This window comes from Poecilia latipinna, unplaced genomic scaffold (genome assembly GCF_001443285.1).
Source record: "Poecilia latipinna isolate Pla-1442-1.1 unplaced genomic scaffold, P_latipinna-1.0 Scaffold932, whole genome shotgun sequence".
NCBI lineage: Eukaryota > Metazoa > Chordata > Actinopteri > Cyprinodontiformes > Poeciliidae > Poecilia > Poecilia latipinna.
In genome coordinates, this window is record NW_015113548.1 from 100,675 (window position 1) to 116,341 (window position 15,667).

The 15,667-nt window shown below is 39.3% G+C and overlaps 1 protein-coding gene across 1 annotated transcript; it reads right to left on the reverse strand.

The window, feature by feature from the left end:
* Window positions 1-1,762: 1,762 nt before the first annotated feature.
* On the reverse strand, window positions 1,763-9,310 carry LOC106957748 (homeobox protein unc-4 homolog). The gene is made up of 3 exons (XM_015049194.1): window positions 8,741-9,310; window positions 7,873-8,048; window positions 1,763-3,192 (listed from the first exon to the last, which is right to left on the reverse strand). The coding sequence occupies exons 1-3, from the start codon at window positions 9,000-9,002 to the stop codon at window positions 2,128-2,130; spliced, it is 1,503 nt and encodes a 500-aa protein (XP_014904680.1). The 5' UTR covers window positions 9,003-9,310; the 3' UTR covers window positions 1,763-2,127.
* Window positions 9,311-15,667: the final 6,357 nt, after the last annotated feature.

A 15,667-nucleotide genomic window follows, 5' to 3' on the forward strand; every position in this document is an offset into this window, starting at 1 on the left:
TATATATATATATATATATATATATATATATATATTGCTATTTTATCAATCTTTAGCAAGTTTAGCTATGTCAAATATGCTAACAAGCTAAGCTTCTTCACCCATGGCAGTTGTAGGCAATTAACAAAATAGCAATGATTTTAAGGGAAAATTTTAATGTACTACTTTGTGGTAACATATTTCAAAAACATTGCATTCAACCTTAACTAGTTATGCTAAAGTGCTAAAGCTAAAGTCAAACCTGCAAGCATGTTTATCTTCATAACCCTGAGGCAGTCATTTCCACAGAACAGAAGACATTAGCTCTAGTTGTACAGGTAAATGTTTATATGTTTACATATTAAAATAGATTTCAATATATTAGCCTCATATGCCTTAATAAACCAACTGCTATTGTTTATTTCTTGTTGCCGTGGAGAACATGCCAAATAAGAAAGAAAATCATTACTGAATAGTCAGAAATTAACTCATTTAATTGAATAACTAAATTTAAGTTATTGTCAATAAAATTAGCCAATATTAATTAATATTGCTATATTAGATTCAGTGTCTAAATTCGGTCTGTTTATTAGCATATGACCATTTTAGACAAATTGTAGAGTGAAAAATCTTTAGTCAGATTATAATCTAAATGTTCTGTTTTACTTTTAATGACTAGTAATATTTAATGCTATCCAAAAATCCCTTTTATAGTATAGACCTAGAAGTTAGTTTAAAAAAAAAAGAAAAGAATACTAATGCATATCACCGGACTTTCTTTCTTCCGTGTCCCCTCCTATATCTTTATCTGTCTCGGCCCGGAGGGAATCACAGTCCTATTAGAACAAATGACGAGGGGCCCAGGCGCTTTTGTTAAAAAAAAAAAAAAAAACCGAGGCAGGCGGGCGCGCGCCTGTCCTATTATGTGCGACACATGATCAATAGGGCGATAACACAGCAACATCAATATAAGCGACAGAACAATGAGGGATATCATCGAGCATCTATCTTAATATAGCCGACTACAAGGGCCGTCTGACAGCCGCGGCAGCTCATGAAAATTCCGCCCCACGAATCTCCCACCATCTCCCATCTCCGCCTCCTGCTCAATAGACTATGCACGCTCACGCACGGCGACCCGCGCCCGCGCGCGCGCGCGTAAACACACACCGGCACGGTGCAGCTGGCGCGGCTATTATTTTCCCATTTCAATTTGACACCCCTGCCTTTCATGCTAATTCTATTATTGTAGGAAGTTTATGTGATTCCATATCACTGGAAATCGGTAATGTCTAATAACCCTTTGGGCTGAAACGAAAGAAGGGGAGAGAAAAAAAGAACGAAGGGATGTGTGTGTGTGTGTATGGGGTTGGGTGGGGGTGCTGGTTGGGGGGGTTACTGCCTGGAGACCTGCGGCAGCCAGTGGGAAAATAATTACTTTCATATCAAAACTCAGCAGGAGGCGCAGGGTCCTATAGCCCGCGGCCACTAACCTCATTCCAGCTCGGCCTTTCAAATGAATAAATTTGTTAAAGCAATAAATACAAACAGCCAGACGGACTTGAGCTCCAGCTCTTGCATGGCTCACGACACAGAGGGGGTGGGGGGAGGACAAAAAGAGGGGGGATATTTTCTGCTGTAACATGACAAAACTCAAGCTGCCATGATCCAAAAAGCTTCTGTCAACCATCCTTTTCTCTCTCCAAGCTCGAGACAAACTGAATTCAATTAAAACAATAACTTTATTTATCAAAAATGTTTACATATAAATATCGTTATCTCATTTTTTTGTTGTTTTTGTTTGTTGTTGTTTTTTTTTTACAATATTTGAGGATTTTTGTTGTGTATGTTTTATTGAAGCCTATAGTTTTTCTTACAAGCTGTTCACAAAAACAAAAGAAAAAAAGGAAAAAGAAAAAGAGCGAAACCTGCTTCTAAAAGGTGTGTGTCGGGGGCAGGGGGTTGCTCAAAAGGCTGGACTCGTCATACCCTTGAAAAGAAAAAAAAGAAAATAAACAAAAGATCAAGTCTCCTGATTCCTGATATGTTTCAGAGTGTCTCGGCAGAGCTTTGGGAATGTTTGAACTGGTTGGAGCGTTTTTTTTTTTCGTTCCCTGGTCCTTTGTTTGTGTTTGCTCCTAGAAAGTGTTAGTCCATATCGACATCCTCTCCATCTGTTCCTGGTGTTTCTCCACAGTCTGTGTTCGCCTCGCCGAGGCCTGGAGACCCCAGCTCCTCTCTTGCGCTCCTTTCCTTTGAACTCTGCTCGACCTCCGTTCGAGCCGTCGGCCCCTCGTCCTCACCGACCAGAACCGTCTGATCCGCACCGTCGGATGGTGGAGGAACAGGGAGGGCCACCTTTTTGCAGCCGCTGACACGGTCCCTGGCATCGCCCGCCTCTGCTGTAACACCGAGGTGATTGTGGTGTGTGTGCTCCGTATGCGCTGAGTTCAAACGGTCAGTGGTGCTGCCAAAGGCGGAGAGGTCGGAGGGAGCCGGGCTCCCTTCGCTCGGCGAGTGCCTCTGTCCCTGGGCGAGTCTGTCAGAGTTCTCCTGACACGGAGCTGCCTTCAGGGCAGCTTGGGGGACTAAGAACCCCAAAGGCTGATGGGTGATGGGGTAAAGCAGGAAGTGCCCTTTGCCCACCAGCGTCCTTTGATTGGGCAGCGAGGAAAAGTCCAGTTGGGATTTCCGCCGCGGCATGGTGTCGGAGAGGAGGCTCTCCACGCTGAACGGGTTCCGCTTTTGCATGCCAGGTGACCTCTGACCCCCGGGGCCGTGCGTGCTGCCCGGAGAGACCTGCTCCGGTTCCCCCATGGTTCTTTGGTTAAGCTGGTTTTGCGGTGGACCGAAGTCGTGTCGCGTTTGGTCACAGCTGGATTCGCCCCTCGATGCCGGCAGTTCCACGTGGATGGAAGGTGGCGGCGGCTGCTGCTCGCTGTCGGTGAACTGCGACACCCCGCTGTCGCTTTCGGAGCCGCCCGGCGTGTGGAAGCTGTCGCCTGACAGGAGCTTGTTCTGGGACTTGAGCAGCTTCCTCTCCTGTTTGCGTTTCTTCTTCTCGGCCCGCTCGCGCTCCCGCCGCGCGATCTCCTCGGGGTCCATGGGCTCGCCGCTGCAGGTGGTCGGGTGGGAGTTGTGAGCAGGCCGCCCGGGGCCCTTCTTCGTGTTCTCCTTCTTCCTCCATTTGGCTCGTCTGTTTTGAAACCACACCTATTCACACACACAAAGAGAGCGCGTGTAAACATTTACTCACACAACTACATAGAAAACTTTTTCCAATAGGCATTTTAAACTGAATGTTGCTGCATTGTGGCATTAGGTCTGTCACAGGAACAAACTTTGCTGGCTGATAAATTGTCCCAGAAGTTATCTCGATAAACAATAATACAGTTTTGAGACCATTTTCAAGTAATAAGATGGTAATGGATGATAATGCAAGAACACATTCTGAAATATTAAGAAGCTTTAAATTCTAATGAAGATTTCACACTGGAACTTTAAGATATTTTAAACAAAAGAAGAGAAACAACAAATAAAATGGATACTGAAGTCTGTAAACAAAATTGTGACTTCAAAAAAAGGGCTACTTGAGACAAAAGCACCAGACTGAAGACATTTGTCGTCCAGTTTTTGGTAGAAAGAGAAAAATCATAAATAATACAAATAGAAATTATTGAGCTTGTTTTAATATGTTAAGCAATTAATTGATTTATTGCTTATTGTGGCAGGCCTATGTGTCAAAACAAGGAATTTGAATCTTTCAGGATGATTGGATGGATTACATATTTTACACATGAATTGGAGCTATTTGTTTTGTATGAAGTGTTGAAATTACATATGTAATAACTGGCTTTATGTAAATAAACTGAATTAAGTCAAATTGAAAAGGCAACAGGTCACTGTGAATGATGTTATTATGGTTATGGACGCACCAATCAATTTTTTTCCCCCTCCATTACCGATATGTGAAGAATAGTATCAACCGATACTGATCTGATACAGAAAAACAGAGCTGAATTGACTTAAAAAGCTTCTATTTTTTTAAGCACACACATGAATGTACTGAATTACACATTTATTTGATAATTCTGCACCAATACAGCTCACTTAAATACACCCATAGCTGCAAAATTTTGGTTAAACATGTAAAAACTTTAATTTGTTCAATCAGTACAATAAGGAGTTTAAAAGCCAATAAATAAAAAAAGAACTGAAACTGACTAAAGCAATAGGTTGACTATCTTGGTCAAGCATGTAAAAATAAACTGCGACAAATCATCTGTAATTAGGAATTCTAAATATAATGTAAAATAAATAAAGTATAAAGATGCTCAGAGCACAAAGCATAGAATTAGATTGAATAGATCTGCCATTATTGACAGCCAATTTTCACCAATACCCATTGTAGATATTTTTCCAATATTGGAGCCTTTGCCGATATTAATATCAGATGGGTGCATCTCAAATTATGGTTATCAATTAATTGACAATAGAAAAGTTATTCTGACACCAGACTGAACATTTCAGCCAGATTAAATCTACATGCTGGCCTTTTCTGTGAAATGGTCCAATTTCACTTTTTAATTTGTTTTTTTACCCATATAGCCCCATGCTAGGGTTAGTTTCTCAGTTGGTTTAGCAATTTAGTTGTGAAATATTATGTAATCCCAATCACATCGACCCTCCATAAAACAACCTTCCAGCCACAGATGGCACAGGACAACCGTCAGTAGTTTTTTGAGCACACACATTTGCATTTTTCTGTTTTTTTCTTCACTATTTTCATATTTTGAATCTAATTTCTTCTTCTTATATGTTCTGTGCTGCACTTTCTAATACCTGCTGATCAGACTGCTGTTCCTGCTGTGGATTATTAATTCATGAACAGCCAAAAGCTGAAACTCTCATCAGCATTCTTTGTTTTTTTGTGTAATCATGTAGTTGATATCTATTCTCAACTAACGTGCTGTGTCTTTATTGTCCGTTTATGTTTGCTTGTGAAAGAAAAATCAGATTTGGAGATAATGATTTTGAAGCATAAATCCAGTGTTCCTTCCACTATGGTGAAATGTTGTAATGAATCTGTAATTCAATGGATTTATGAATTAAAAGTAACAATACAGTATTAGAACCTGACCACGAACAAAGTCAGTCAGTTGGTGCAGTCAAGTGGCTCATTAAAAAACGTTTTACTAATTGTCACTTCATGACTGTGTTATTTTGAGGTTCTAATTCAGTTTTGGTCATAGTCATAGTTTTGGGTTAAAATTTACTCATATGTAGTCATCTTAGTTTTGGTCTAAATTTACAAAAATGTGAAGTTGTGGATTAATGAATGTTCATAACTTTTGACTTTTTTCACATGGTTCTGAGTGTTTAGTTGCCCCAAATGCTAAGACTCACATCCTCTTCAACAAGATTTTATTCTCACTTCACTGTTTTCTCAGCTCTTTCCCCAAAACTAAAATTTAGGTCTGACTGAATTTTATCTGATGTGTTTCAATTATTTTATTTAGAAGGAAAAAGAAAAAGAACAAAATTGACCTGCTTGAGTTTTTAAGTTTTTGTCACTCACAATGCTTCAAAAGAAAAACAAATGCATTTTATTTTGACATAAATAACACTGATGTAGTCATTTCGCTCTGGCAGTGATATTAGGATCTTGCATTGATATTAGGATCAAACTGCATTGCATGTGATTTTTATCTCGGTGTGACTGGATTGACTTTCTTATGAACTGATCTGATCTGAACTTTCTCAAAGTGGAAACAACATATGAATTGGAGTTGTTTGCTTTTATTAAACTGAGTAGAGATGCTTCCCAAAAGGTTGAGATTATTTAGCAGTTTATTTTTTATTATGATTTACCTGTTTATGTATTTGTTTTTAGTCAATATTCCAGTGTTTCATTTCGTTTTTTGCTTAATGACATAATTTTTGTTCGTTTCATTGTTTTCCTTTCAAGCACTATAAATGACCTCATGTATGAATGGTGCTATGTAAATAAACTCGCCTCTCCTTACATTATTGTGATAAATTCATATTTGTGGCAGTGTCTGATTGTGTAGGTTTTCCATAATTGTATACTTGAGTAAAAAAATAAAAATAAACATCCAATGTCAGCCAAGACATTCAATACTTTAAAACAACTATCAAACATAACAGATCTCCCAACATCAAACAACAGATTTCACAGCTGTAAGAGAAAACGTGCATGAAAGGAGGGGGGGGGGGGGGGGGGGCAAAAAAAAAAAAAAAAAAATTAAAAAAAAACCAAAAAAAATCCCCCAAATTTTGAGACAATCATGTTCTTTATCTCCTTGGATTTATGTACAATGCTGCTTTACACACCTTAAGACCTCTTAAGTTCATAGGTCACAGCCTTAGGCCAGCAGGTGCACAGATGTGCTGGTGTTAATTACCAATGAGCTGCTGTAATAGGCACATCCGCCAATTAAATTTTACTGTTCTATGGCTAAATCAGCCATATCCCGTCTGTTCATCCACACCCAGCCTTCTGCTCCCTCAAAGTCCCTCCTCTCCTCCCCCCTCCACCTCTTCTTTCACCGAGCCGAGGCAGGGAGCCTCCACCCGCCTTCCAGCTCCCGCCGCTCGGCCTCAAGGCGCGCTGACAGCCGCATGTTCGCCGCTGATAACACCAGGAGTTTAGCATGCGCAAGTAGGATCCGCCGAACAAATTGCATAATAACTGCATGAGGGCCCAACATCGCGCGCGACAATGGCGCTTCTTATGAATTGTTAATGTCGGTTCTATCATCCGTTGGCAAAAAAAAAAAAAAAAAAAAAAAAAAAAAAAAACTGGTGATAAAGGAGCGCTGAGCAGCTTGAGGGAACAGTAATCTGAGGTTTTAAGAAACAAAATCCCCAAACAACATACAATAACAGCGAGCTCCGTTTGTGCCCCGCAACTGCTGCGAACAGCGCGCGGACTGGATGTCGCGCGCGCTTGAAAAGCGGATGGGAAACGTAAAGCGTGTTTCAGGTTTCCCATATCCAAAGATACAGCTCTTTAAAACAAATAACAGCTTAACTGTAAACATTAATAATAATAAAAATTGTTATAAATTAGCTAGGAAATTTCGTGCATGCAAGTTCACGCTTTAGCAAAGCCTTAAATTGCATTTTCTCCTTTTATGGATTTTTGAAAATATTGTCAGCTCTTTTAAAAATCATCAATTAGCTGTCTATTTTACTGTATTGACCTTATTGTGACCCTTTTTATCTGTAGCTAAAAAATAGACATTAATTTTAGAAAAAGAAATAAACTGCAATTTCTTTCTAGTAGAAATCACCTCAAATCAGGTTAAGCTACTGCTCTTATTGTTGCATATATATATATATATATATATATATATATATATTCCCTTTCTTTAGGGAATTACATATAGTTAACAAATACAAAATGTGTTTAACAAAATATTTGTGCTGCAACTCAATCACACAATATAAGCACAAGTAATAAGACCATTAGCAGAATTATGAATAAAGTAAAAAAAAAAAAAAAAATAGAACCAAAATAAATTAAGTGTAACATATCCTTTCACCTATCGATTCGTTTTGTAAATAGCCTTGTTTTAATTAGCCCATAAATCAATAGATGGCCCACGTGCAAAATTCAAATGAGACTCTTTTCTGGTGCTTTCATTATTGACAAGCAGCTTCATCAGGACGGGGCAGGTTTTATGGACCATAACACAACAATTATCTCCAGATGTGTTCATGCTGGAAGGTTTTTTTTTTCTGTTAAATTCAATAATAACTGAAAAAATTTGAGAGTAGCCAATAAAAATGGCTCCAAATTTGACAAGAAAGAAAATAAAAAATAATAATAAAAAAGAAACATCAGATTGATGATTTCGTTTGGCTCACCTGAACTCTGGACTCGACGAGGTCAAGCCTGAGCGCGAGCGCCTCCCGCATGAACACATCCGGATAGTGACTCTCGTTGAAAGCCTTCTCCAGCTCCTCCAGCTGCCAGCCGGTGAAATTCGTCCTGGTTCTCCTCCTTTTGCAGCCGGGACTGTCCTTATCCGGGTCTCCGGAATCTGCAAAACGTGCGCGTGTGCGTGCGCATATGCAGACGCGCGTGTTTTTGTTTGTTTGTGTGTGTGTGTGTGTGCCGTGTGTGTGTGTGAGTGTGTAAAAGACAGATACAAACACACACACACATAAAGAGAGAGAGGGAGAGATTGAGAGATGCTGATGCCAAGTCTAGTCGACAAGTAAATGTGAGCAACTTGGTGTAAAATTACCAGCTTTAATTTGTTGTTTGATAAAATACCAAAACCAATTTGGTAACAGAAATAAATATCTAAAACATTTTCTATTGAAGTGCAAATAATAAAGCGCTAATAACATAAAATTACTCTTTAGATAAATACGAAAACAAACTTGCAAAAACTAAGAGAACAATATTTATGAGCGATGACATAAGAGTATTAATATAGCCGAAGGGCCTCACATTGTTAGGGCCCTTAGGGGGAATACTAAGTGTTCCTCAATTTAAAAATTGAAATTATCCAGCAAAACTTATCCAAACTTGATCTTTTAAAAACTTTTTCATGACTTTATTTTGGTAATTGCCAATTTTTAATATAAATAGCTTCTACTTTTACCAGCTTTAGGAATACAGACTAATTTTTATTCAACAACTTGCATTTAACAAACTTTAGAGTTTAAACCCCACAGATACCCCCCGCCCCCCAAAACAAACAATAAAAAAAGCAGGTAGACTCACCTGATAGTTTGAACTGCTGGTTGTCGGATGAGAGTAAAGGGCTGGAGGTGACCACAGAGGCCGAGCACGAGCCGTTTAATAATCCGTCTATAGAGAAGGGTACGGCGGCCGCGGACTGCAGCTGGTGTCCGCTCGCGAGCTCGTAAACGTGCTGGTGGTGGTGGTGGTGATGGTGGGAACCGAGCGAGTAGGGGAAACCCACCAGGCCGCCCAAGGAGCCGCCGAACTGGGCGTGAGGATGCTCGAGAACCCGGCTGTCCATGTTCGGCGGAGCTCGGCCGAAGTAAAGACGCAGAGGGAGGCGGTGTGGCTGAACATGCAGTCAGAATAGATGGAAAAAAAAAACAGTCAGGAGGCAGAGGAGGAGGAGGAAGAAGAAGAAGGAGGTGAGGGGAACGGCAGCGGACACGCGCGGAGCCTCAGCCACCGAGCGGTGAGCGACGAGTCTGAGGAGGCTGATATCGCTGCTTCTCTGACGGTCCAGCCCAGACGGTAACCCCGGTCTCTCTGTGTAGCAGCCAGCTCATTAGGACTCCTCCATCTGCTCCCGGGACCAATAAGAAACGTTAATCGTCCGTTGACGTCAGAGACGCGGTTAATAGAGTAACTGAAGGAAACAGGAGAGAGCTCGAAGAGAGAGAGAGAGAGAGAGAGAGAGAGAGAGAGGGGCGTTTTTTCTCTCTTTTTTCGCTTTTCTGGATCAATCGCTAATTACCTGGCGCAGTCCTTTAATTCAGACCTGTCAAAACAATGAGGACGAGGCTAATCTGGCACTCGGAAAATATCCAATTGACTGAAAGGCCAATTCCATTAAATTCCCAGGAATAAAACTTAGAATTGTTCAAATGAGAAAGCACAATTTCATATGCTTAGCAGATGCTACAGGTGCATCTCTGCAAACCAGAATATAACCAGGAAGATTCATTTCAGTAATTCAGTTCAAAATGTCAAACCAGCTGTTTAAATGTTAATGATTGTGGCTTAAAAGTCAATTTTCCATACAATTTGAACGTTTCAAGAAACCAGTGAAACATATTTTAAATACAGAAATGTATTCATAGCATGACCGTGCTATAACCTACATAAACATGGGGAAGACTACTGACCTATGGTGGGTAAGCCACAAAATCAGAAGAAGCTGACTATCCACAATGCTGTGGATAATCAAGCATTTTAATAGAACGTTGAGTGGAAGGAAAACTGAGAATTGTGAGGTGAAATTCACAAGCTGCAGCCCATCAATGCAGACCTATCGGCAAACCAAAATCATCAAACTGAACAAAAACACCAATTAAAATATATATGGCTCTGTATGACATATGAACTTTACTTTTTGATCTAATTTGCTGAAATAAATGAACTTTTCAATGATTTACATTCAATGACAATCGCTTAAACTTTCATGAAGCATGTCCTCCTGTTTTAATGCACATATTATCAATGTAACTTAACTAAAATTCATGTTAAAACTGTGAACATGTCATGACAGTATAACATGAGGCAGATAATCTGTGAAAAGATTGAGCTCCTCCACCTTATCCCTCTACTGCTAATGCCATGTGAAGAAATGCGCTACTCAAGACTAAAGACAACTAATCAGTGCTGAGGAAATTTCTGTTATCAAAGAATGAGAGGCTCTTAAAATAACTAGAGAAAAACATTATCTTTGTCTTTATTTCTATTTGAAGGCAAAAGCATTTGAAGACCCGTCTCACTGAACTGAACAGTCAGCAGAAGAGCCCCGAACAACACATGATTATATAGACACAGCAAAGAAGAACACACCCTAAGTCTGACCTTATCTCTGTTACCAGGTGGACAACATCTTTATCCTGTCATGCAGCTGCCCCTCACCTCTTTAGAGGGAACTATTTCAGTTGGACTTTCCTTGGAAAAAAAAAAACCACACCCAACATGAATGGCAGGAAACTAGAAGTTTCTCGTCAGAAACTTCTAGTTCTCCCTTATCTGAGGAGGACCAAGCTCATTGTTACAAGTGACAAAATATTAATGAAAAACATTCATATACATAAAACAATATCAATCCAAATTTAGATAAAGTTAAAATGGAATAAAGTTTAAATGAAATTTTCTATTACAAGAGCCAGGAGGAAGATGCTGCTCCATGTCCTAATGATGGAGAAACAACTTATCGTTCCAGGAAAACCGTATATCTGCCGTCATCTGTGGCCATGCTAACTAGCCTTAGCATTCACGACAGGCTTCACTGACAGGGAAAAGTTGTATCATAAGAGAGGGTCTTATGAATTCAAGTCCAAATTTTGTACCACGAGCTAGCTAGGTTGTATGACAATAAAAAATCCTTGAATCCTTGAACTGTTTTTACACAATGGATGTCTCAGGTTGAACAATTTGCCCTGGCTAAGTTCAGTGTTTATAATTCAACAGTAAAAGAGAGACTGTGCAGCTTTAGAAAAATATTCTGATGTGTTAAACATTTGGTAAAGTACCAACCTGCTAGATTGGTACTTTACCAAATGTAAAGACCATCTTATTTTGAATTATTGCGTTATGGTCAGTGGTGTTCACTGCAAAAACACAACATCTTACCAAATATTTTTGGTCTAAAAAGACGAAACTAACTTAAAAGCAAAATTAATAAATTAATAAAAGACATTTGGAGTGCCCAACTCAAAGTCTGGACTTTGACTGAAAACTTGTGATAATGTCAAATCAGCTTCTTGTATTTATTCAGGTTTTCTTTGTCACATATTAACATTTGTTTATTGCCCTGAAATATTTATGCGCAACAAAAATTAAAATAAAAGCACACACATAACCTATAATAAGTATGTGTCTGTGTGTTTTTTTGAGAGCATGGATATGTGTTTATCTAAACTGTGACTGCATTTCAAGTTGTTTTTCTTTTCACCTTAAATAAAAGATGCCGTATCGTATCAGATAAATGTCGTCACAGAGTGAAGGTGATCACTCTGATCTCCTTTCTGTTGACTTATGGTCGTCTCTCTCTTCACAGAACAAAATGGACTCTTTCACAGTTTAACACTAAACTGTTCCACTGTTGAAGAGAGCATGAGCTCTTCTCCTGTTTTAGAACGATAATGAATGAAAATCTCAGATTTAATACAGACAACACTCGGCTTAGAATTCAAGTTCACTGGCTGAAAAAAAAGCTCTCTTAATATAGATAAATGATGAGTCTTTGAGTTAAGTTGCCATTACATCTAATTTGTCAAATCATAATAGAAGTCAAATCATAATAGAAGCTCCTATATTAGTAGAAGCAGTGTTTTTATTTTGAACACCTGTATTATAATGCCACCTGTCATTATACATTCTTTATAATTTCTTTAAAAAGATTTGACGATTGCATATTGTACGGAGTTCATCTATGGAGTCACATTCAAGAGATCATAATAAAAAGGAGGTATATTATTAAAGCCTTTGGCTAAATTTAGTTAAGTGATATCTTTTCCCCTAAGGGGAAAAATACATACATGCAGCAATTTTTATAACAGCATAGTTACTTGATAACACCGCCCTTCTGATGTCTTGACAGCTTAAGAATCCATAAGCTGTCACTTGACAACGATACAATTATCTCTGCCGGTAGATAATTGTATCAAACTACAAAAATGGCCGAATGGGGTGGAGTGGAGGAGAGGGGCGGGGCTTGAAATGACTCATTCACATTTAAAATGACCGCAGCAGAACAGGTAAGCAAGGCTCTGTGCTTATAGAGATGCAATAACCAGGAATTCAGACCAAAGCATTGCAGTTCTACTTTATACCATAAGTGGACGATTTACATGTGAAAAGAAAGGATTTAAAAGCTTTATATATCCACTTTAATGTGGATATTTCCGGCCGGAGGAGGAAGCTGGAGTACCCAGAGAGACCCCGAGCTCGCACGAGGGGAATAAACAAAATCACGGCATGTAGCTGAGATTTTTTGTTGTTGTTGACGTCAGTGATCTAGTCTACGTCGGTATAAAAATAAATAAACAAAAATCGAGATACTTCTAGCAAAATGAACCGCTTCGTCCATTTTAGCTCCACACAGACGATTTGCAGCAGTTCCTGGGGCGCGTGCTTAGTGGAGATTTTGAAAATAAAAAAAATGGCTCCAATTAAAATGTGAAGTTTATCCTATCACGTGAAGAGCCTGGGCCTGTTGGGTGGGGGCTGGGGGAAATGGTGCTCGAACTGAAGTGTGAATTGGAAAAATGGAAAATGAAAGGTTTCGAGAGGCCAGAAGCAACACCAGGTGTCCAGGTGGCCATCTTTGGATGGGGAGGTGGGGATGGGACGAGGAGGGAAAGATTATACATATAAATTGTAAACGGTGTCGCGGGGGCCAAGTCTCACCCGAGGCAGAGACCGCTTCATTCTGCGTTAAATTTCTTGACAGAGAGCCACCCCTCGTGCTGGTGAATACTGAATGGTAATCAGAGCTGGTTGAATAAATGCCCCCTCTTCCTCTCCCCACCCCCTCTTCCCCCCGCCCCTCTCTTCCATTACTGTGAATTAATTCGACTTTATTTATCCAATTTCTGGAGCTGACAGAATGTTAATTTGAGTTGAGATTTCTCTCCGCTGTTCTCGCCCGTGACCCGCAAGCCCCGGGATTGGCGTGTTGTAATAACCTGAATCTTTCACCAGAAGCTTCGATAATTGTTACCTTATTAGCATGTAAATTGTTTAATTAATATTATTATGGAGAACCATATAATCCCTTCGTTACTTGACCCCGAGTCCACACGCCGAGCGGGGGCTTTTCTGCATTTCAATGTCTGACTTTTTTTTTTTTTAATAGACTCTTTAATGTCGGCTGTTCGTTTGGATGTTATGAAGCCCCCCCTTTTCTTCTTTTTTTCTTTTCTTTTTTGAACCAAATCTGTACAGAAGCTTTGAACAGCTTGAGTGGCGCTTTTCATGTCAACCCTTCTTTATCTCTCTCTCTCTTTTCTCACTGTTTCCCTCTTTATTTCGTCGCTTGCTCTGTCTGATGTGTATTTATTTCCGTTGCTGCCATTTCAGAACATCAAACTCCGACACTTTCTTGTCATTTTGCTTATAGAAGCTGTTTGAACCCCCCCCCCCCACACACACACACACACACACACACGCGCGCGCGCAGTGGCTGCGCGAGCCAAACACATGCAGCGCTGAATGAAAAGCAGCCCTTGACATGAGGTCCTCAGAGACCGCAGCATTTAAATTCCCTTTTTTTCCCTCCTCTTTTTTTTTTTCTTTGCTGGGCACGAGTGACATTGTCAGATGCTAGCTTTAATTAACTTGATAATAAGATGGGCGACGCACACACACGGGGCAGGGTTCGGCTTGCCTCGCCTCCAGCTCCTCCTCCTCCTCCTCTTCCTCCACCTCTCGTCGCTCTATGCAGAAAAAAACGCCACTCAAGAAGAGCAAGATAAAAATAAATGTTAATAATAATAAAGGTAATCTCTGCTGAGGTGACTCAGCTCAACGCTTTTGTCATAAAATGTTTTAAAGAAACAAGTGAAACGTCATTCATTGGGTCAATGTTAGAGGGAATCCCTGAATCAAGTGCAAAGTTGTGCAACTTTGTACTTTTTGAAGTGTGTGGGACATATTGTAGGCTGGTCTCTGATATAGACGGCTCCATTACACATCCACCAACAGCTGTTGGATACAGAAAATGCTGACTGGAAATAATTTTTGTGCCACTGAACTAAAAAAAATAAATAAAAAAATCAAATCAAATCCCACATACATTCCAGTTGATCCGAGTTGTCAATCAGCTCAGTTTCGCTATTTAATCCCACCAGCAACAATTGTTGCCAGATATTATTTCTTCAGTTTTACTTCTGGAAGCTCTGAAAGTGGTAACACTTTATTTGAAGGGGGTGAATAAGACTCTCATGACACTGTCATAAACATGACATAACACATGTCATGAACATGAATAAGCCTTCATGAATATTTATGACTGTTGTCATAAAGCATCATTCGGTAAATTATGACACTTTTAATACAAAGTTGATATTCAAAATGCCTTTGTTATGACAACTTGACATTAACCAAGAAATCATTGCTGTTTAAACTTTACCTTTAATAACATAAAGTTACCTCATTTTTAAAGTGCAATCAGTAATACTTTTATAACAAATTTATATCAGTAATGATTTCTTGGTTAATGTCAAGTTGTCATAAAGACATTTCGAATAATGTCAACTTTGTATTAAAAGTGTCATAATTTACCGAATGACGCTTTGACAAGAGTCATAAATATTCATGAAGGCTTATTCATGTTCATGACATGTGTTGTCATGTTTATGACAGTGTCATGACAGTCTTATTCACCCCCCTTCAAATAAAGTGTTACCACCTCTTCTAGTGTGAATGTTCAGATGATCAGATCTTTACTTCCTGTCTGTTTCACTAGAGGTAAATGTCTATCTCAAACTTTTACAAGAGGAAGTGAGTAAAATGCTTAAATTAACAAATATATCTAATATATATTGTATGTATGTTCTTTAACTGGTCTCCTACTGGTATATAATGAGTATTGTATTCCTGCATGAAGGAAGAATAGACGTAAGCATGGCAATAATAGTTGTTGCTAGCATACCACACAGATGGTGCTATGCTAGCAGTCATAGATGTGGTATTGTATCTTTATGTATCTAAAATAGATCTGAGGACTTGGAGCCAGACCTTGTAATAATAGATTATGCAAGTTATTTTTATTCTCATTTTTTGTGTGTGTGCAAATAGGTTAGAATAAATAATTTTAGACTATGTGGTTTCCCACTGGCAACAATTGCTGTCGAGAATAAAACCTACATTTTCACTAATATAAATAATATAAAATGTAATAATTCATTAGTATTATGTGATTTCTAAACGGACATTATTATATTAGCTGCAGTTTCCAATCATTTGCCTTACAGAGCACCCCTC